Below are 22,784 nucleotides of genomic sequence, written 5' to 3' on the forward strand. Positions count from 1 at the left end.
GCATGGGGAGTGCCTGCAACATTACATTTATAATTGTGTTCTTTTTCTTTCCATCATTGCATAAATTTCAGCCCCACCTGGATCCTCCTTAATTTGGGGAAGGGGACTCCTAATTCAGACTTCTGATGAAATCCAGCTCCTTTCTTTAACTGGGCCCAGTCACTGAGACCTACCCGGGTAGGATTTTTGCGCAAGTGAATCTGTTTTCCTTTGTTGCTGGTGCATAGTACTTTCTGTCTCTTCTTGCAGCCATAGCCTCTACCTGAGTGAGTGAGTGAGTGAGTGAGTGAGTGAATGAATGAATACCCTCTGGGTCTGTTTTGTTCTCAGGGTAAACCAGCAGAAAAATGGCTTAATTCTTGGAGCCAAGCTCTTGGCAGAGAGGAGAAGCTGGAAGGCCTTTTGAATCTATGGGGAACAAGAAGTCTCTGAAATCTTAGAGTGTTTGGCAGCTTAGGAACCTGACTTACACATCTAGTTGGGAAAAAATGTTAAGTCTGGAAACTCAACCAGAAGCTGGAATTGATGAATAGTCGCAAGTCAGGGAGAGAGGATCCCTATCGTACCTGTGTTCTTTACTGGAGCGTGTGTTCTCCTTGTGTTCTAGCTTTCTTAAGGCTGCTCTGGTGTTCTTTCCTTTCTCTTTTTCATGTTTGATTGCTTGTTTGTTTATTTATTTTAAAGTTTATTTATTTTTGAGAGACAGTGAGAGACAGAGCTCGAGAGGGGAAGGGGCAGAGAGAGGGAGACACAGAATCTGAAGTAGGCTCCAGGCTCCAAGCTGTCAGCACAGAGCCCGATGTGGGGCTCGAACTCATGAACTGTGAGATCATGACTTGAGCTGAAGTTGGACATTTAACCAATTGAACGACCCAGGCACCCCTATTTATTTATTTTTGAGAGGGGGCGAAATGGCAGAGAGAAAGGGAGACAGATAATCTGAAGCAGGCTCCGCACTGTCAGCGGCAAAGCCTGACACAGGGCCCCAACTCACAGACCATGAGATCATGACCTCATCTGAAGTCATATGCTTAACCGACTGAGCCACCCAGGCGCCCCTCTGCTGTTCTTTATTAAAGATTTATGTTTTTATTTAAAAACGGGCAAGATCCACAAGAGGAAGGTTCTTGTCTCAGTATTAGGCATGAACTTCCAGGGGTATGTCTAGTTTTCTGGACTATATTTGAGGGGACTTTTTCAGGCCGTGTACAGAACCTTGCAATTTACCCCATACCAGCTGCTTCATACTCTTTGTGATTGTTTTATGTGTCCCAGCTTTATCTCCTCTGTGCCTGTTAATTCTGGGAAGGTGGGACTTTCACATCCCACCCATGACAAACAGTCAAAGCTGAAGTATTAAATACTTCAGTATTATGACCCCAGTATTAAATAGGTATGATGATTAATTTTGTATTGACTTAGATGCTGAGATGCTGAGAGCGGGGGCGGGGCCACGGTTGGGGCATTGAGTCTGTCACAGCCCGTTGCCCAACAAACACTGAACCCAGTTGTTTGGTCAAACACCAATATAGCTGTTGTTGAGAAAGTAGTATCTTTTTTTTTGAATGTTTATTTATTTTTGAGAGATAGTGAGGGAGGGGCACAGAGACACACACACACAGAATCTGAAGCGGGTTCCAGGCCTCTGAGCTGTCAGCACAGAGCCCGACGGAGGGCTTGAACTCATGAGCCCATGACATGAGCGGGAAGTCAGTCACTTACCTGACTGAGCCCCCCAGGCACCCTGCTGAGAAGGTGTCTTTTAGGTATATTTAAGCCCACCCGCACTCTAAGAAACAAAGGAATTCTGCCTCTGGATGGTCTTTCCAAACCTGCAACATTAACTCTTGCTGAAATTGCCACCCTGCCTCTATATTAGGAACATTAGCCCTCCCCCTAAAGCACAAACCCCAGTACCTTACAGTAAACCTATTTGTCTGTCTGTCTCTGGATAGATACATAAAAAGTAAGAGTGTTTTATGAAAACTTTCGTAAGCCGATATGGCAGAAAGCAAAGAAACAATTGCTGTTAACTTATATGGAACTTTTTTTAGTGTTCTCAGACCCCAAAACACTTCTCTTAGGCTTTTCAGATGTGTTAGGACACATCTTGCTAACAGATGCACCAAATAAATTGAGATAAAGCACGGATGCTCAAAAATGCAGTTCAAGGCTATGGCCGCTGGATGCTGAGATGCTGAGAGCGGGGGCGGGGCTACGGTTGGGGCGTTGAGTCTGTCACAGCCCGTTGCCCAACAAACACTGAACACTATTGTCACTTTTAGCTCCCCGTCTTTTTTTTTTTTTTTTGGTAAAGGTGACAGTCTTTTTCAGATTTCTTTTGGTTAGCAAAAATAGGTACAAATGTAGGTCTTTCATAAAAACAGAGTGTGGTAATGCAAACTTTGCTAAGTTGTGGGATACCTGTATATATATTTGGTATGTATATAAAATTTGGTTCTGTTTCTCTAGAGGATCCTAGTGCAGTATGTTGTTTTCTTGCTTGGGAAAAAAAATCATTCTTGGGGCATTTGGGTGGCTCAGTTGGTTAAGCGTCCGACTTCAGCTCAGGTCAAGATCTCATGGTTCGTGAGTTCGATCCCTGCATCGGGCTCTGTGCTGACAGCTCAGAGCCTGGAGTCTGCTTTGGATTCTGTGTCTCCTTCTCTCTCTGCCCCTTCCCTGCTCGGGCTCTGTCTCTTTCTATCTCTCGAAAATGAATAAATGTTAAAAAATTAAAATAAAAAACTACATGAGTTTGTAATAACAGAAGACTGGACGTGTGCCTGGGTGGCTCAGTTGGTTGAGCCTCTGACTTTGGCTCAGGTCATCATCTCGTGGTTCGTGGGTTCAAGCCCTGCACTGGGCTCTGTGCTCAGAGCTTGGAGTCTGCTTTGGATTCTGTGTCTCCCTCTCTATCTGCCCCTCCCCCACTCATGGTCTGTCTTTCTCTCAAAAACAAACATTAAAAAAATAAAAATAAATGAAAATGATTGGAGGCGGCCAAAATGTTGGTCCACATGATGGAGTGCCAGGCAGCGGCAAGGGGAATCGGGCTCTTTGTACTGATGTAGATCGGCTCTCAGATAAGTGGAGTGGAAAAAAGCGAGGTGCCCCACACTGCGCTTCCTCCCACGTGAGCAGTCATAGGAACATATGCATATTTGCTTACGGGTACACAATCTTTTCTTTGGTTTGTGTCAAATTTGTATGGTAGCAAAACCGAAAAGATGTGAAGACATTTGCGGTGTTTCTTGTCCCTATTAGTGTGAATAACTTACACACCAGACCTCCGGTGACCAATGGTCCTGTTTGCCTGGGACTGACAGGGTTTCCTGGGCATGGAACTTACAGCGCTAACACCCTGAAGGCGAGTCATCCTAATGCTGAACCTAATGAGGGAGAGGGGAGAGTGTTATTGAATCCATGCATTTGCCCCGTATCACATATCTGAAACCTGAGAAGCTCTAGCTTCTGAAACCAGCCAGTCTCCTGGGGTTTGGAGGAAGGCCTGTGGACCTGAACGTTCATGGTCTATCTCTGGCAGGAGACACAGCGACCAGCCACAGGCTCTGGGAAGGAAACGGGTGCCCGGAGGGCAGGCAGAGGACGGAACATTTTCAGTGCGTATTCTTTTGCATCTTTTGACTACACAACATGTGAATGCATTGTCTCCTCAAAAAAATAAATACAGGAAATTATGGAGAAGCAAAACTCTCTGCACTTTTGACTCAACTATAAATAGAACTTTAAAGATTTGGAAGAGCTGCATTGCTGAGCTACTGTGATAGACGCCGTCATGCCAATATTTGTCTTTTTTGATTCTGCTGATGCCGGCGTATCCTGTCCTGACAGCCGCTTCGCCTACAGAGCCCTGATTTGGGAGTCCAGAAACTTACTTTTAGTTTTGGCAACCAAGAATGCTGAGTAGGTCTCTCTGGAACAGCAGGTGGCCCAGGACTCTTGCTCCGGGAGCCTGCTCCACAGCCCCTGGGGGGATTTTTTTCCCCCTGGTTGGTAGTGGTTATTATTATTTTGAAAAATCAAGAACAATCATGCAAAGCAAGTAGAAACAGGCTGGGTCAGCTGAAAAATGCCCACACGCTCGGCCCTGGGTCTCTGGGTGATATAATTAGCTGGTTGTATCCAGCAGTGAGTGGGCGGCTCGCTCCCCTAGCACCCGCAAGGCCAGAGGATGATGTAACAAAAGGCTAGCCCGGGCAAGGCCAAGCCTGAGCTGTGCCTCTGGGGAGGCTGACGCGGTGCTCTGCTGCAGGAGGGGGAAGGGAGTGGGGGTTCAGGGCTGTGGGGTGGGGGGTGCTGACTGCCCAGGAGGAAAAGCCGGTCTTCTGTTCACCTGTCTTGAGCACCTCACCTGTCCCCCATCCCTACTTCTCTCGTTCTCATCGGGGTAGAAGGGTCTGCTGAGAACTCCCTGAGCTGAGGAAGGGGTCCCCGAGCCTAGATAGACTACATCAGGGACCCCAGAGCCATGAGGGTAGAGGGTGCGGATGTTTCAGGCACCCGGGAGATTTTTCAAAACACCTGTGAACTTGTGTAGCTGGCTGACCCTCACCCAATTTTAATTTGGTAGGTGTGGATAGGGCCAGAAATTGGAATATGTTGTTTAATTGTATTGGTTATTATTTAAAATGATATTAACTAATGGGGTGCCTGGGTGGCTCTGTCTGTTAAGCTTCTGACTCTTGATTTCAGCTCAGGTCATGATCTCATGGTTCCTGTTGGGGTCTGCACTAGGTGAGAGAGCCTGCATGGGATTCTCTCTCCCTTCCTCTCTCTACCTCTCTCTCCCTCTCAAAATAAATAAATACACATTAAAAAAATAAAATGATATTAACAACTACAAAGCTATATTATGAGGAATAAGCCTACCTTGTACCCCTGGCCAAGCAGGCTGTACATACCACAACTCCAGGGGGCATTGCCACACTGTCTTGGATGGTGCTTGGTGCTCCGGATGTGGGTGATGAGTCGTTATTTCCAGTGTCTTCTTCCAGAGAGACCCCATAGCTTGCAGGATCTGAACATTTTTCTAAAGGGGCTTCCCTTTCTTGCTGCTCTGTTGAGAAGCAGGGTCTAATGGAGGGAGTTGAGGCATCCACAAGGTGAGGGAGGATGGAGTCCGTGCTGAAGCCTCACCCCTGGCCCCCCACCAGACCCAGGCTGGCTCCCACAAACCCCATCAAGGACCTGTCAGGGTCTCTGTACCTGCATTTCAGGCAATCAAAGGCCCTTTCTTAGCAATGCTCCAAGGCTCTCGGGCGGTTTCAGACAGATTTGCTGAGTAAAGGGTTTTCCCCGAATTTCAGTGTTCTCAGCAGACTTTGATGTTGACCAGTAAAAACAAAACAAAACAAAACAAACCTGTGTACCAGAGAGAGGAAATTGGATCCTGCTGTGTTACGTTAGACCAGTCACACTGTCTCTTTGTGTCCTGGTTTCCTCCTTGGGGGATGGAGGAGCATCAGGCCTCTTTCATGTTTTTCCATTCTCTCAGGGAGGTTGCAAGATCGTGGATATGAAAGTACCCATTTTATAGATGAAGATATTGAGGTCTCAGGTCACACAGCTCAGAAGTGGCTGTTCTTGTGGCAGGGCCCAGAAACTGGGCAGGACAAGACCCTCTTGTAGGCAGGCGGAGGTAGGGTAGGAGGGTAAAGGGGGGATGGAGGGGGGCAGGGGCTTTATTTTTCCTCTCTCTCCTGCTGTGGCACAGCTAGCTCACAGGTCATCACAAATCTGTGCCCCTATCTAAGGATTACGTTGACCCTTGCATCTACGTGGGGTGCCTGACACATTCTCATCAATGAAGTGTGGGTGGGAAATGATGGGTGTAACTTCTGAGCCAGAAAGGCACGGGCCTGCTTCATGACTCCAGCAGAAAGCAGAGATCCTGATGTCCTGGAACCACAGGCGGAGAGAGCCTGCATCCCAGAATTACCACGCGGAGGTCACCTGCTGGCCAGCCAGAACACCGTAGTTGTATTCTATGTGTGTGAGAGACACCCTTCTTTGGGTTGCCTTGGAAATCAATGGGAGAGTCTATTTGTCACAGTGGGTAGTGCCATCCTAACACATATGTGCCCCCCCTTTTCTTCCTAAGTCCAGCCTTGGGCTGCTTACATGGGCCCAAAAGGAGATATGGACAATTGTTCAATTATTCCTTACAGCAAACTGAGTGCGCCGAAAGGGAGACATTGTCTTCTCCCTCGCTCTAAGATTGGGGCCACCAGCATTTGGGGCTTGGTGATTGCAGCTTTTGGCATTCTGCAATGGCCCTGGCGGTATTATGACCATGAGACACCCTCAGAGCTATCCTAGGGAAGCAAAGACAAGGACAAGCAGCTGATGGGAGGGTGGGGCCACAGCCAGAGGGGTCTGCCCAGACTCGCTGCCTGTGTCACCTCTGCCAAAGCCAGTACCTCCTGGGGCCTCCGTTTCCCCGTCTGTAATATGAGTTTAAAACACCTGTCATGGGGGTGACTGGCTGGCTGGGGGGCTGGCTCAGTCAGTGGAACCTGTGACTCTTGATCTTGGGGTCGGGAGTTCAAGTCCCATGTTGGGTGGAGTCTGATTCAAACACACACACACACACACACACACACACACACACACACACCACCTGTCATGGATGGGGAGGGAGGGAGGTGGAGATGGTGAGGAGTGAGATAATAAATCTCAAATTCTGAAATCACTTTCTAAGACTCAACACTGTCGAGCAGTCAAAAGATCCAAACCCAAGACCCTCAGGACTTTGATGTGTATGTGAGGGGCTATTCCTCGGGAGTTAGGGAAGAACATTAGGGAAGAAAACAGTGAAAGAGCACAAAATGCCTATTCTATGGGGATCATCCAGAAGGCTGTTCTAAGCTAATGGGCCCAGGAGAAGGGTGTCTTGGAGCTTGGAAGGCCAGCTCAGAGGACTGAACCCAGTGTCTGTGGGCAGCGTCCCCTGCCACCAAATGTCTGCTCTCAGATGTCCAGTGTCTGTAATTCCACCATTACTGCTGCATTTGTTCCTCCACAAAAATGCAAGCAATGATAATCCCTAACATTTGTTCAGTGCTTTACACTTGTCCCAATAATCCTGAAAGAGACAGGCAGGCCCAAACATTGGGTGTGGTGTTTCTCCATCACTTCTCCTGACAGGAAGATGGTGGGCAATTCTACTGCTAGGTGTATATGCAAGAGAAACTCTGGTGCATGTGCCCTGGAGAAATGGATAAGAATAGTCAGGGGCGCCTGGGGGGCTCAGTTGGTTAAGCATCCAACTTCAGCTCAGGGCATGACCTCACGACTTGTGGGTTAGAGCCCCACGTCAGGCTCTGTGCTGACAGCTCAGAGCCAGGAGCCTGCTTCGGATTCTGTGTCTCCCTCTCTCTCTGCCCCTCCCCTGCTCATGCTCTGTCTCTCTCTTTCAAAAAATTTTTTTAAATAAAAAAAAAATAGAGCATCCCTGTGCCTAATAAAACAATACTGGAAATAACCCCAAGTGCTCCCTGACAGGAGATGGGGACCAAAGAATGTTAAATAACAGTGAACACGATTGAACCCTGATTTAATTAGGTATTGCCTCACAGCAAACCATATTAGAACATGGTGACAACCACAATCTTTATTTGCTCACGATTCCATGATTTAGGAGGCGCACATTGGGGTTGGCTTGTCTTACTCCATGTGGCTTCGGCTGGGAAGTCACCTGAAAGATCAACTTTCAAGATGGCCCTACTCCCAGTGCTGGCACATTAGTGCTGCCCACTGCTGGGAGATCAGCAGGGGCTATTTGGTGTGGGGGGGAGGGGCTCAGTTATCTTGCCCATGATCTCTCCACATGACTTCTCACAGCATGATGCTGTCAGAGTAATCCAATGTTTCACATGTGTTTCAAGAATGAAAAAGCAGAAAGTTGCTAGACCTTTTAAAAAAATTTTAATGTTTATTAAACATTAAAGAGAGAGACAGAGAGAGCACGAGCAGGGGAGGAGCAAAGAGAGAGAGGGAGACACAGAATCCAAAGCAGGCTCCAGTCTCTGAGCTGTCAGCAGAGAGTCCTATGCTGGACTTGAACCAATGAACCATGAGATCATGATCTGAGCCGAAGTCGGATGCTGAACCAACTGAGCCACCCAGGCGCCCCAATAGTTGAATGTTTAACCGACTGAGGCACCCAGGGGCCCCAGAAAGAAGCCAGACTTTCTTAAGGCTTAAACCTGGAATGGGTACCAGCTTATTTCTGTCCCATTCTTTTGGCCGAAAGAGTCACAAACTAGACAGATTTAAGGGGAAGAAACTACGAAAGAGTGTGAGGACCCAGAGGTGTGGTTCATTGGGTGCCACAACCTTCTACAGACGGCAGCCACCCATGGCCACACGAATAAATGTCAGGTAGATTATGGTGCAGCAACAAATAGTCCCCACATCTCAGCGACTTTACACAATGAAGGGTTACTGCTTTCTCACAGATCCCACACAAAGTGGGGGGGGGCACTCTATTCCACACAGTCCCCCAGGACCCCAGGCCGATGGAAGCTCCACCATGTTGAGGTGCAGCATCTGGGACAGGATACCCCAGTTTTGCCACAGGACAGAAAGCCTGGAGAGTTTCCCTTGGCGTCTGCCCTGAAGAGGCACATGTCACGTGTACTCGCATTTCATTGGCCAGAACTAGTCACATGACCCTGTGTAAGTGCAAGGAGGGGCTGGGAACACAGAGAAAAGTGGGTGAGCCCTACGGTCTTGGCCACATGGGATGAAGCTCCTGAAAACAAAGGAGAGTTCAACCTAAAATTCAAGATCGTGTTTATTACAGGATAGGGGAGGACCTCACAGGAAGGTGTCCGTGATTTGTAAGGTTCTGGTTCTTGGGTTGAGCAATGAGTGTTAATTTTATATATCTATACATGAATGGATGAGTGAATGAATAATTAGAAGGGACTCAGAAGCAGTGACATTGAAGTCTAATCCCAGAGTGTAGGCCAAAAATGGCCCTTTCATAAATATTTGAGGAGTTCTGGCTGAGGCCGCTAGACCTCAAAGGTACAAAGATGAATAAAATATGGGCTCTTCCCTTCCAGGTTCCCAGCTCAGGGAATGCAGTAGGCACGCAAACCAAGCAAGCCAGCAAGGCACAGGGAGATGGATTGCTCACCAGACACTCTGGAAGCCAGAGGAAGCCCTGTGAGGGCCTCCCTCCGAGGGCTCACGAGGGTTGGGTCATGCAGGATCAGTAGGAGTTCAACCGGTAGAGAAAGGAGTGGAGCCGGGTGGGGTAGGTTGGCCAGGACTCATTCTCGGAACACAGACCAATACGCGGAACACGGACCAATACGCGCAAGGCACGGTGAGCCCTTCGTTCCCCAGCTGCCTGTGTTCGCAGGATTTCCTCGCCTTCTAGTCTTTGAATGATCTGATCAGCCCTTTCATGCCCTGCTGTGCCACCCAGAACCTTCAGCGGGACCCAGCCACTCATTCTCCCTATTGGCTGCTGGGAGCCTTGGTTGCCGATGCTTACAGCCTAGTCTTTCTTCAGGAGTCAGCCTCCTATGAGGGAGCTCTCGTGCCCCACGTCATGCCCCCCAGGGGCAGCCACATTCAAGTGACTGGTCACAGCAGGAATATAAAGGTCTAGCCCCCTTACTTCAATTCAGGGAACTCAGCAGGGCATCCCAGCCCCAGAGCTTCCCGCGGGATCAGCTAGGGCTCTCTGGGGCCTCTGGCCTCCATTACAGTCCTACTCATCTGGCTTTTATACCCCCACAGGTGTTGACTGTGAAGGTACTCCCCAAGAAACCTCATCCAAGAGTACCTCCACTTCAGGACACCTGGGTGGCTCAGTAGGTTAAGAGTCTGACTTTGGCTGGGGTCGTGATCTCACGGTTTGTGAGTTCAAGCCCTGTACTGGGCTCTGTGCTGACAGTGCAGAACCTGCTTAGGATTTTCTCTCTCTCTCTGTCCTTCCCCCACTTGAACTTGCTTTAAATACGTAAACTTAAAAGAAAAAAGAGTATCTCCACTTCAGAGTATGTTTTGTAGAAAACCTATCTAAACTACCCACTAAGTGTAAGTGATTACTCAATCAGGGATTAAAAACGTCCTTCCTAGAGGTGTTTGTATAGCAATAATATTAACTAATATTCACAGAGTGATTTCTATGAGCTAGGCACTATGCTAAGCACTTTTGCCTATGTGAGCTTATTTAATAAAGAATGGAATGAGCTAATGCCAAAGAAATGAATTTATAATGGTGAAATTGCAGACTCCAGAAAGGTGAAATGGTCAGCTCAGGGAGTCTGGAAGTGTTTGTGTATCACATATTCTTTCTTTCTCTGTCTCACTGTCTAGTAGTCCTAATATTTTTGTATTGGCTGGGTAAAGCCCCCAGCAAGTTAGGGATAGGGCTCCCAAACTCATTCTTCCTAAAAAAAAAAAAATAATAAAAACCAACAAAAACTAACAGAAAAAGAAGCGGGACTTCTGCTCTTCTCAGTGGTGCAATAATATTTCTGTTCTGCCTTTTTTCCTGGGGTCTCACTTCTCAGGAGCCTGTGTGAAGGTGAATTCCTCTGAAAGCCAAGTACCCCTGTTTGGGACTCCCCAGACATTTTCTGAGAAATGGTGACATTGTTCCTAGTACTTCCTCTCCCTTCCTGAGCAGCTCCCGTAGCTACGCTCATGCCCTCCTCCTTCAGGCTTGGGCTAACCACCTTTCCTTTCTGTCAGCACCTCCCTCCTGGTGGGGGCTGGCTGGTCTGAAACTTCTTGTCTCCCAAGCTGAGCCTCTCTCCATCCCTAAGCTGCCCTCCTTCCGGGGAAGCATGCCCAGGCAGCAGGCTGTAGCCCTGACTGGCCCCAGGGCCGTCCGGAACATGTCCCAACATGTTGAGCACTGGCTCCTGGCTGTTTTGCCCTTTGAGCTGCCTGCTTTGGGGCAAAGAGGGGGGTGGTAAGACACAGGAGACCCCCGAGACCCCAAGGAGACCTTGGTCTGCATTTCTCTGAACAGAAATATGTGGTTTGGTGCAGATCTCTTGGGATTGGCCTGGGATCCAGTGTGTGTGTGTGTGTGTGTGTGTGTGTGTGTGTGTGTGCATTTTTTGCATCAGATATTGTGTGCAACTTCTAACAATCTGCTCTTTTGCCCTTCTCAGGGCAGAAGTCCTTCTTTAAGGGCATACCTGGCTACACACTCAACTGTATGGTTGGAAACTCTTTTTTTTTTAAGTACGGAACAGTATTAGACACTTAGTAGGTGCTTAATAAGTACTTGTGGAATTCTGTTGTGGTAGTGGTGAGCAAAAAGTTATAGGAAAAAAACAGAACTCATTTCCCAACAAAAACAACAAAAAGAATTATTTTATTGTGAAGTTCAGTATCACAAAGCTTTAAATAATTCAATACAGGCCTTCATTAAAAATTTTTTTTCCCCAAAGTAAACAGACAGACAATGTCAAGTCTATTTGAAATGCCTGAAAGCCGAGGGGATTCAAGGCGGGAGGAGGATGTGGCTGTCCTCAGCGGGACATTTGACAACACAGCCTTTGGGTATGTGTATGTTGGGGGCGGGGGCTGGGAAGGGAAGAGGGGACTGGCCTTTTTGAGGTCCTCCTGAGGTCCATCTGCAGTCCTGGCCCAAGTCCAATATCAGGTAGGCAATGAGTCTGTTCCTCCCACTCCTACCTGGGCTCCTGTGCCAGTGGTGGGGAGACCTGTCCTCCCTGAGGTTAGCTGCATTCGCGGAAGAAGGCTGGGCATGTCTGGGCAGAGATTTCTAGACGTGGAGCAGTCCTCGATGTCAGTTTTGTAGCCGTTCCAAGCCAGAGTTCTAATTTTTAGTAGGATTTCTGTCCAAATTAACATTCTGTTCTCTGCATTTTCTTAAAAAAAAAGATTTAAACATTTATTTTATTTTACTATTTCAGTTTATTTTTTTTAAGTAAGCTCTATGCCCAACACGGGGCTTGACCTCCAACCCCAAAATCAAAAGTCTCATGCTCTACTGACTGAGCCAGCCAGGTACCTCCGTTCTCTGCCATTTTTTAAAAGCTCAAACTGCAAATGTTTTAGGCGAAAGGAGACAAAATGGGGTGCAAGAGGGGCTGGGGGTGGGAACTGGGTGGGAGAAAGCGGGCACCTCACTTCTGTATCTGTGAGAAACACCGGTGGGCATTTCCAGAATTGTTTTTTGATCAATGTCACCTCAGTACACTGCCTGAAAATGAAGGGTGCTGGGTGTTTCCCTCTTTCTAGAGCCACTGTGTAGGAGGGCACAAAGAGCAGAGGGCTCTGGGTGGGAGGCAATAGACCTGTGCACTAGGGGGGCCTGGGTGGCTTCCTTGCTTATGCGTTCGACTTCATCTCAGGTCATGATCTCACCGTTTGAGCCCCACGTCAGGCTTGCTGCTGTCAACGCAGAGCCCGCTTTAGATCCTCTGTATCTCTTCTTCTCTGCCCTTCCCCTGCTTGTGCAAGCTCTCTCTCTCAGAAATAAATAAACATTAAAAAAATAAGCTTATGCTCCAATCATAGCTATTTATTTGCTGTGTGACCTGAGTCAGATCACTAAACTTCTCTGAGCCTCAGTTTCCTTTAGTTCTGTGGGCCTTGATTTCCTCATCTGTGCAGTAAAGGGGATCGAATCCCCTCCTGGCCTCCAATATGCTTTGTTGGGGTGTCTGGGTGGGCGCTTAGGTGATGCTTTGGGAGAGGTGGTGTAGTGAGGGATCCGTAGGAATAGTGATGCAATAGGGCGCGCTTCTGGAAATGGCGAAGTGAGGGATATCCTTTTTATTACTTAAGGAGTTTTCTTTATTAACGGTTCTTTTTGGGGCCAGAAAGGGGGCTCCTGAGAAAGCCATCTCTTCCTGGGGAGTGCCAACTGACACCCCAATTAAAACTGCCCAGATGAGTCGCTCAGCATCCCCACTATGTCAAGCACACAGACCCAGGAGCGAGGGGTTGGGGGGAGGGAAGCGCCCTCCTGCTGCTAATGGCATTGGCATCCGAGTTCCGAGGTTCTAGAGCCAGGCGGGGAGCGCCGAGCGTCGCGCGGCCCTGGAAGGGCGGTCCCAGGCCCTCGGCGGGCGGAGCAACGGGTCCCGCCTCCGAGACTGAACCTTTATAAGGGCAGCGCCGGGCGGTGCCAGCAGAGGTGTGAGCCGCCGCTCTAGCCGGTGCCCTAGAGACCCGGAGCCGGGCGCAGATTCGCGGAGCCACTGAGACCCTCAGACCAGGTGAGGGAGTCGTGCCAGGCAAGACAGGCAGGAGCCGGCCCTGGGCCGGCCGCTCTGAGCGGAGCCGAGCGTGTCCGCCTGTGTGTCCGTTCACGTCCGTGAGTGTGTCCTCGCAGGTCTGTGTGCGTGTGCTGTCTTCACAGGTGAATGCCGTGCGTGGGTCGGTGCGCGGGTCTGGGTTGTGCTCCCACGGGTGTCTCTGTAAGTGCCCGTGTGACAGAGGCCGCGCTGTGGCCGTGACTCCGGGCGGAGGGAGGGCACGAGTTGGAGGGATCCCCTGCCGCGCTCCCCTCCCCTTGAAACAAAGCTGGGCGGAGGGGAGGCGGGGACCGGGGCGTCGCGGACCCCTGGCGCCCTTAGCCCTAGCGGCGCGCGGATGAAGCCCCTGAGCGCCGCGCTCCCGGAGAGGTGGGAACGCAGAGCCCAGCAGGTTCATCGGCGATCCTCTCCCGGGCAGCCCCGGATCCAATAGGTGCCGTCTCCCCTGTCCCGACGCCTTCGTGTCCGCCACCGGCTGGGCGCTGAGGTCAGCGCGGGCTGTGTCCCTGGTCCTTGGGAACGTGTTGGTACACGTCCCTTCAGGGCAATTGAGGAGGTGACTCATGGTGACAAGGAGACCCCGGAAAACGAACCGGGTGAGGTCAGAGCCCCGCCCGGGCTGGTGGGGGACAGTGGCACCCCAAAAGTCCTCTTCTCGGCCCTCGGCGGTCTCTGCCCCCCCACCCCACCCCATCAGCACAGTGACCTATTTGGCTGGCACGAAGTGTTCTCAGGGAAGCCAGGAACATCAGGAGGTCCAGGACTGGGTGTGCGGTCCCCGCCTCGCAGCGCGACCTCGAGGACGCAGAGCGGTGGCTCCGGCGGGCGCGCGCCAGCCAGTCGGGGTGAGGAGAGCAGGAGTCGGACACACCCTCTGTTCCATCGCGCCCGCCGAACCCCCGCCTAGCCTGCCCTTGGGTCGCGGAGCCCTGCGCTGCGGAGCGGCGGGGCGTGCAGCCCTTGTCCCGCGAGGGGGTACGGGGAGGGGTCACAATCGGAGGGTGGGACTTCGGGGGGCGCGACGCTGCTCCGGGACTCCGCCAGCCGCATCCGGGGGCTCCCGGCGCTCCCCCCTCCCAAATGCCCTCTCCGAGGGCGACAGGTTTGAGCGGAGCCGGGGGTCGTGTCGTCCTTCGGACGCCGCCGCCCTGTCGGGGACCCTCGGGGAACCCTGGCGCCCTTCTCGTTCGGGAAAGACTCTTGGACTTACTAGGGTTTGGCACTTTTGGGCGCCCAGGCAGCTCCCCCCTCCCTCCCCCCCCCTCCCTCCACGTCGCGTTTCGAGGAGGACTTTCGAGCGGTTTTGTTTTCCTTGCTTTCGTCTATTTTTATTTTCCAGGGATCTGACTCATCCCGTGCTTTGGGCGTGGAGATAAGGTGGAGGGCCCAAACCTCTGCGCGCCTGTGCGTGCAGTGTGTGTGTGTGTGTGTGTGTGTGTGTGTGTGTGTGTGTGTGTGACAGAGGAGCGCCCGGGGGCCCAAACCTCTGCGCGCCTGTGCGTGCTGTGTGTGTGTGTGTGTGTGTGTGTGTGTGTGTGTGTGAGTGAGTGACAGAGGAGCGCCCGGTTTCCCAACAGTGGCGGGGCTTTCGGAAGCCTGGCTGGCTCAGCGTGACGTGTTTGCGGCCCCTGGTTCCCCTCCTAGTCTCCCCCTCCACCCCCCGCACCTCCAGAGGGTGACGCGCAGCCTGAGTTGAAGCGAAGTTTTGGCGGGTGGGGAGAGCTTTGCAGGAAACTGACTCATCACTACTGCCTGCTCCCAAGGCTCTGCCCACGCACCACCGAGCCTGCGCGTGATTTCCTGGCGACCAGCGCCCCCTTCCGGGCAAGGCGCGAATAGCAAACACGCCTTCCTGCGGAAGGCTATGTCACCCGCCTTTCTTTCCCGCTCGCCTTTCCTTCCCGCTCGCTTCGCCTGCGCCAAGATCACTCGCCTCACTCGCCGCTTTTCTGCCAACGCCCCTTAGCAAGAGTAATTGGTTCATCCGTGTGTAATGAGTGCTTACTATTTACTTCGGAATTGAAATTGGCTGAAATCTAAAGCACCAAGGCCAACAAAGGAAGCTATTCTCCGTTCCTTGTTTGTAAAACAGGGGTTTGTGTTTCTCAGCTCTCCCTGAGCTGGGAGTTAGGATTATGGGAGGGAGATCAGATTTTGGTGGAGCCTATGAGAGCCATAAGGGCAGGGGTTTAGGAGACAGGATATCTGCCTGGGTTCTGGGGCCAGCTCCTGGAAGCCAGGGAGTATCCAGCGTCCTGATAAAATCCTAGGCAAGCGCCTTCTCCCTGTGCCAGTGGAGGCCCTGAGACCCAGAATGTCCATTTCAGCCAGCCTCTGTATCCCCTCTTATACGGTGCCCGAGAGTGCCCATCTGGGGAACTGCCAAAAACCTGCTTAAATCCCCCTTCATTTGAGTTAAATTAATCTGGTGGGAGATGGACCTTATCAATATGGGTTTTTTTGTTTGTTTTTGTTTTGTTGTTGTTTTTTCAGAGAGAGAGAGAGAGAGCAAGCAGGGGAGGGGCAGAGGAAAGAGAGAATCCCAAGCAGGCCCCACACTAAGGGTAAAGCCTGAAGTTGGGGGCTCTATCCTCACCCTGGGATCACCATCTGAGCCGAAGTCAAGAGTCAGTAGCTGTTTTGACCACCCAAACACCCCTGTATTAATTTATTTTATTTTTGAGAGAGAGTGTGAGTGGGGGAGGGCCAGAGGAGAGAGAGCTTAAGCAGGGTCCATGCCCAGTGCAAGAGGCCCCCCATGGGGCTCCATCTCATGGCTGTGAGATCATGACCTGAGCCAAAACCAAGAGTGCGGTGCTCAGCCAGCTGAGCCACCCAGCTGTCCCTCAATCTGTATTTGTAAAAAGCTCCCCAAGTAGGGTGCCTGGGTGGCTCAGTTAGTTAAGTGCCCAGCTTCGGGTCAGGTCATGATCTCATAGTTGGTGGGCTCCAGCCCCACCTCAGGGTCTGTGCTGACAGCTCAGAGCCTGGAGCCTGCTTCGGATTCTGTGTCTGGATTCGGTGTCTCCCTCTCTCTCTGCCCCTCCCTCGTTTGTGCTCTCTTTTTCTCTCTCTCTCAAACATAAAAAATAAACATTAAAAAAAAAGTTCCCCAAATGATTCTGCTGGGCCTGTGGTTAGTAATACAAAACTAGAGAAAAGAGTAAGGATGAACACCAGAGCACAGAACCCGAGGCAAACAGGCTTGGGTTCAAACTCTGTGAGCTGTGTGACCTTGGGCAAGGTACTTAACTACTCTGAGCCTTAGTTACTTATTCTGTAAAAACAAAAACAAATATACCCACTTTTTAGGAACGGCATGTTGGCACATAAAAATATATAAATAAATCCCGATTCTTACCCTGAAGAGAGTGGGCAAAGGTTATTTGAGGGCCCTGCCCACTGCACTGGGTAGCCCCTCTATGGGACAGTGGCCCTTGGCATTTTACGTTTTCAGGTTTGGAGGCAAGCCTCCTATCTCTTCAAACTCTTGCTCTTTTAATTCGGTCTGAGGTCACCCGGTGCCTCTCCTCCCCCATCAGCTGTGAGAGGTGGGGTGGGGAGGGGTAGGTGTGGCAGGGGTCCGGGTCTTCCTGCCCCAGGAGGTCACTCAGCAGAGCTTTCACCCTCAGAGCCTGCAAAGCAGGACTAGTCCTCGGGAAAACCCGGTCCCTGCCAAGGTTGCACAGCCGCTCAGTCCTGGAGTCAGGCCAGGGCAGGGCAGGTGGGTGCCAGCGCTTCGTCACGAGCAAACTCAACCTTGGTTTTCCCTCTTCTGAGGTGGAAGGAGAGGAACCGGGCAGACCGGCCACCTCTAATTTTCTTTGCCTGCAAAACGGGTTCCTTGGACAGAGCCAACACGGGACAGGGGCTCCCAGGCTGTCTAGACTTCAGATCACCTGATGTGCCTGGCAGGATGTGGCTCCGCCTGGGAGAAATCATCGTTCTGCCCTGCCCTGCCCAGCCCCTCCTCGCCCCCAGGCCTCCAGCTTGATGACATCCTTGGGAAAGGCCCTCAGCACACAGCACCTGTCAGCTGCTGTCTGAAGGGGGTGGTGGCCCCGGGGGAGTGATGTGGGGGAAGGCTCAGCCAGAACCGAACACCGAGCGAGATAATAACATTTCTGTGTTCCAAGTACTTCTATAATACCAGCTGCTTCTCTAAGCATGTCCCCTACATTAACTCAGTTAATTCTCACATCTACCCTCTGCAACATTCACTATTACTGTCTCCATTTTACAGATGAGAAAAACCAAGCCCAGAGAGGTTAAGCCATTTGTCTAGGGTCATCCAGCAGAGCCTGGATTCCAGCCAAGAGCCTTCACTCTTAACCATAAGCTACAGCTTCTCAGCTCTTTCATCTGCTTGCCTGAGGGGACTCCCTTACCTATTGCTTGAGCGTGCTTCCACAGCTCCATTTTATAGATGAGAAAAACTGAGGCCAAGAGATATTAAGTGACGTTTTATTTTTACAATTTATATATTTTTAAATTTTTAATTAAAAATTTTTGTTAATGTTTATTTTTGAGAGAGAGAGACAGAAACTGAGGTAGAGCATGAGTGGGGGAGGGGCTGAGAAGGGGGAGACACAGAATCTGAAGCAGGCTCCAGGCTCTGAGCTGTCAGCACAGAACCCAATGCCAGGCTCATGAACCACAACATCAGAATCCAAGCTAAAGTCGATGCATAACAGACTGAGCCACCCAGGTGCCCCTTTTTGCAATTTTTAAATAAAAAAAAATCTTTAAGTGACTATTTATTTGTTTAAAGTTTATTTTTGAGAGAGACAGAGACAGCACGAGTGGGGGGAGGGGCAGAGAAAGGGAGAGAGAGAATCCTAAGCAGGCTCCTTGCTGCCAGCACAGAGCCCAATATGTGGCTAAAGCTCAGGAAACCACAAGATTCTGACCTGAGCTGAACCAAGAGCCGGGACTTAACCGCCTGAGCCACCCAGGCACCCATTTAAGTGACTTTTTTTTAATAATATATTTTTTAATGTTTTTTATTTATTTTTGAGAGACAGAGAGAGATAGTGTGAGCAGGGGAGGGTCAGAGAGAGAGAGGGAGATACAGAATCCGAGGCAGGCTCCAGGCTCTGAGCTAGCTGTCAGCACAGAGCCCGACGTGGGGCTCAAACCCACGAACCGTGAGATCTGACCTGAGCCGAAGCCGGACGTTTAACCGACTGAGCCACCCAGGCGCCCCTTAAGTGACTTTTTAACATTTAGGTAGTAGGCAGCGAGCTAGGACTGGATCCTAGGTGTTTTTTATCCCAGCGACCAGGGTAATTTTGTGTTTCAGAACAGGGTTATTTCACATGGGCGTCTGGGCCGAGGGGTTTCAGGAGGCCAGAGGAGCTGCCCGCCTGTCCTTTCACCACACAGAGTACTAACCGCTGTACGATCCCGTCCCTTTCAGTTTGGTCTCCGACCTTTTCGCCGAGGCCGTGGTTGGGAAACTACTGGACTCTGGCAATTCACACGTACTTGGGGCATTCGCACCCATGAGGGACGCCTTTGGGGGGAAAACAGATTGATTTTAATTGATAAAGCCTGGTGGCAAACAGGACTCTGATCCCTGCTATTGCAATAAACTTGTCTTTGTCAACATAAGCTTGTCCTTCAGCAGCTCACTGCCCCAAGTGACCTTGGGGTGCCAGGATAACCCGGCTCTGCCCCCACCCACTGGCTGTTGGCTGGGGACTGGGGGCGGTCTGTGGGAAGGCAGTGGTGGAGAAGAGGCTGGAAGGAGCCAGAGAGCCCTCACGTTCTGGTACAAAGACTTCCTGTGAGCAAAGCACAGCCTGGTAAGGTACGGTCCGGTTTCCCGAGTGACCGGGGCCTTCCCATGTCTTGGCTGCAGGTGCCATGTCGGAGCCGTCCAGGGATGCCCACCAGATCCTGCATGGCAGCAAGGCCTGCCGCCGCCTCTTCGGCCCCGTGGACAGCGAGCAGCTGCGCCGAGACTGTGACGCGTTAATGGCCAGCTGCGTCCAGGAGGCCCGTGAGCGATGGAACTTTGACTTCGTCACCGAGACACCGCTGGAGGGCGACTTTGTCTGGGAGCGCGTGCGGGGCCTGGGCCTGCCCAAGCTCCACCTGCCTACGGGGCCCCGGGGGGCCCGGGATGACCTGGGCGGGGGCAAGCGGCCCAGCACCTCTCCTGCCCTGCTGCAGGGGACAGCTCAGGAGGACCACCTGGACCTGTCCCTGTCCTGCACTCTCATGCCTCACTCCCCTGAGCGGCCGGAGGCGTCTCCGGGTGCACCTGGCACCTCTCAGGGCCGAAAACGGCGGCAGACCAGCATGACAGGTGAGGCTAGGTGCAGGGAAGGGCACAATAAGGGATCAAGACCCTCAGAATCCGAGGCGTGAGGGCTGACCTATGTGGCCCAGGGGGAGCAAGCCCAGAGAGACAAAAGCACCTTGCCTGAGGTCACAATGCAGGCCTACAGCCAAGACCAACTAGCTAACATCTACTGGGAACATCTTAGACGCCAGGGCCTCCGCTAAAGTGAATTTCTAAGGTGGATTTCATGTAGTCCTTATAGCAGCCCTGTCTCATATGACCTTCTTCCACTCTTTATTTAAAGGAGTGGAAATAAGGTTCAGAGAGGTAGAGTGGTTTGCCTATGGTCCCACAGCGAATTTGCAGTGGGAAGAAAACGAATCACACACACACACACACACACACACACACTTCCCATCCACCCTCCCTGCGAATTTTGCTCTCTTTGGCTTTTTTTTTTGGTTACTATCAACAGCTACTTCCTTGTCTTGATATTGTCTATCTTCCCCACGATGTCATTATCTCCATGACAAATGGATCTCTATCTCCACTCATTGCTGAATTTCCAGCACCTAGGACAGCATCTGGCACACAGTAGGTGCTTGATAAGAAAAAAAAAATGGATGAGCGATGCTGACATTTGAGCACTTACTATGCCAGGCCCTAGACCAGAGCCTGTAGAGAGGGCGTTTTGTTCAATCCTTAGGGCACCACACCAATGGTCATCTTCATTTTATATGTAAGGAAACTGAAGCTCAGGGAGGTGCAGTCAAGAATCCTGAGGCAGATTTGCAGCCGGGTCGGAACTACCAGTACTGAAGATACTAGCTCATATGTATTTGGCCCAGTCATGGTGCAGGACACTTCTCATAGATTATCTAATTGCATTCCTACAACAGTGCTATTCAATAGAATTCCACAGTGATGCAAATGTCCAGTGCCACTAGCCACGATGTAGCCATTGAGCATTTGACATGTGGCCAGTGTGACTAAGGAGTTGAAGTTTTCATCTTATCTGAGTCTAGTTAATTTAACTACACAGGGCTTCTGGCTACAGTGGTAGGCAGCCTGGCTTGGAGCAGGCCCACGCATGTTGGTCTGGTTATCATCAGTCATGTCTGTTATGCGTGGTGGGATCCCCTGCACGGTGGTCCCCTGGGAGATGGAGTGGGAGTTGCCAGAGTTTTCCCCTGTACTTGGCAATGTGTCCCTTTGGCCCTAGGGAGGGGTCCCTGCCCCCTCTGCTGAGCTTTGGATGGCTGGCTCCGTTGGGCCCCTCTCCTTCCCCGCCTGGCTGACTTCTGTTCTCTCTTCCAGATTTCTATCACTCCAAACGTCGGCTGATCTTCTCCAAGAGGAAGCCCTAATCTGCCCCCTGGAAGCCTCAAGCTCCTAGAAACAAGCCACCCCCCTCCACCGCCCCCACAGGCCTCTTCTACACCTTTGCCTTTAGTCCTTCAGTTTGTGCGTCTTAATTATTATTTGTGTTTTAATTTAAACTCCTCCTCATGTACATACCCTGCTTGCCACCACCCTTCCCCTACTCCCTCCAGCCTTTGGCATTTCCAATTATTTAAAAACCCATTAGATAGCAGACAGCTTATTAGAGTGCTAGGTATTTTTATGTGCAAACTTATTTAAAACGTCTTCATCCTACACTCTCCATCTCCACTCTCCCAGAGGTAAGGAGGGGCACATGTGACCCTCACCTTCTGGGTGGTGCTCCCCGGAGGGGCCTGGTTCCTTCTGCTCACCACCCCATGGGTGTTAGGAAATTTCTGCTCATTTCCTGTGTTCTCAAACCCCAATTCTTTATAATTTGAGAAGTAAACGGATAGCACTTTGAAGGGGGCCCAGCAGGGTGGGGCGCCATCAACCCTTTGGAGTCTCCTCCCCTTCTCTAAGATTGAGCAGGGTGACCTTGAAGTGGGCACAGCCTGGAACACGGCTGGGAACGTGGCACTTCCCTGGCCCTTGGTGCCCCACCCTGCCCTGTGAAGGCCTGGACGAAGGTAGGGTCCTGTAGCAAACCACCCACTTCCCCTCACCCCCTCTGCCACCCCTAGGGGGGCCAGTCTGAATGTTTGGCCTCCCCTGCCCCAGATGCCCCTCTTTTCCAGCTGGGCTTTCAAGTCCCTCTCTGCTCCCCTCCCCTCCCCCATGCCCTTTCCCTCTAGTGCCCTCTCAGCCCGAGGTGGCAGCTCTGGGGTGCCTGTCCCCCCAGTTTAGTGGACTGGGAGGGAAAGGGGTGTGCTAGAAGTAGGGGTCCCCAGTTCTACCTCAGGCAGCTCAAGCGGTGACCACCTCCTCTTACCTTCCAAGGCAGAGGGTCCGGGTGGCCGGACAGGCCTTCTTGAGTGGGGATCTCTCTGTCAGGGGTATGTCGCGGGGAGCAGATTTTTTGAGGAGGAAGAGTGTGACACCAGCCCCTGGAACTCATCTAAGGACCTTCCCCATGCTCCACCCTCCCCCATTTCATTGCACTTTGAATAGCAGCTGAACAAGGAGTCAGATGTTTGAAGACGGTAGGGTAGAGGCTGTGGCCAGGGTGGGCTGAGAGAGCTAATATGGCCCTGGGAGTTGTGACATTGTCTTTCCCATCACTGAACTTTGAGCCCCTGGAGGCACCGAAGCACTTAGTGGGTCTGACCCCAAACATCTTAAGTTCCTATAATATGCTGGGCCTGGACTGTTTTCTCCTGGCTCCACCTAGACTGTAAGCCTCTGAAGGGCAGGGTCTCTACTTCTCTCTGCCCTTCGTAGCCCCTCCCTCCGTGCTGGGTACACAGCAGGTGCTCAATAAATGTTTCTTGGTGATTTTACTTATAATACTACCATGTGGCTGATATGCCTTGTCATTTGTAAGAATAAGTGGGCAGATGCTCTTTTGGTTGTTTTTTTTTACAATTCTAACAATTAAGCATTTAAAGTTTAAAAACGCAGAGAGCTTAACAAACAGACCATGAGGCAAAAAAGCAGACGACAACAAAACAAACACAACACACATCACACCTCTGCAAAGATCGCCACGGTCAATATTTTGGCTCATTGTGTGGTCTTTTTTAGTAAGGGATATGTTACTCACCAGGGAGCTGCAGATCGTTACTCATTGCGGAAATGTACATGAAAACCACAGTAAGATAACACGGTATACCTACCAGGATGACTAACGTGAAAAAGACTGACAATGCCAAGCGTGGGCAAGG

At 51.1% G+C, this 22,784-nt stretch overlaps 1 protein-coding gene and 1 long non-coding RNA gene across 6 annotated transcripts in view; one reads left to right on the forward strand and one right to left on the reverse strand.

The window, feature by feature from the left end:
* Nucleotides 1-4,136, reverse strand: part of LOC115295583 — a 61,043-nt gene extending 56,907 nt beyond the window's left edge. For 2 of the 5 annotated variants that reach the window (XR_003910483.1, XR_003910480.1), the window contains exons 1-2: nt 3,900-4,136; nt 3,282-3,392 (exon numbers count right to left, since the gene is read on the reverse strand). This is a non-coding gene — a long non-coding RNA (uncharacterized LOC115295583). Of the gene's footprint in view, nt 1-3,172; nt 3,393-3,899 lie in introns of all 5 variants that reach the window. The other 3 variants (XR_003910484.1, XR_003910481.1, XR_003910482.1) reach the window with 3 other exon arrangements.
* Nucleotides 4,137-13,146: 9,010 nt separating this feature from the next.
* Nucleotides 13,147-22,412, forward strand: CDKN1A (cyclin dependent kinase inhibitor 1A). The gene is made up of 3 exons (XM_029944443.1): nt 13,147-13,250; nt 19,153-19,602; nt 20,896-22,412. Exons 2-3 carry the CDS (start codon nt 19,158-19,160, stop codon nt 20,943-20,945), a joined length of 495 nt encoding a protein of 164 aa, XP_029800303.1. The 5' UTR covers nt 13,147-13,250; nt 19,153-19,157; the 3' UTR covers nt 20,946-22,412.
* Nucleotides 22,413-22,784: the final 372 nt, after the last annotated feature.

Source organism: Suricata suricatta, chromosome 7, assembly GCF_006229205.1.
Source record: "Suricata suricatta isolate VVHF042 chromosome 7, meerkat_22Aug2017_6uvM2_HiC, whole genome shotgun sequence".
Taxonomy (NCBI): Eukaryota; Metazoa; Chordata; class Mammalia; order Carnivora; family Herpestidae; genus Suricata; species Suricata suricatta.

Bases quoted from the DNA above. Each gene is read 5' to 3' on its own strand.
- CDKN1A (XM_029944443.1), top strand. From the start codon at position 19,158: ATGTCGGAGCCGTCCAGGGATGCCCACCAGATCCTGCATGGCAGCAAG. The intron at 19,603-20,895 runs GTGAGGCTAGGT...TCTCTCTTCCAG, and splicing joins GCGGCAGACCAGCATGACAG to ATTTCTATCACTCCAAACGT.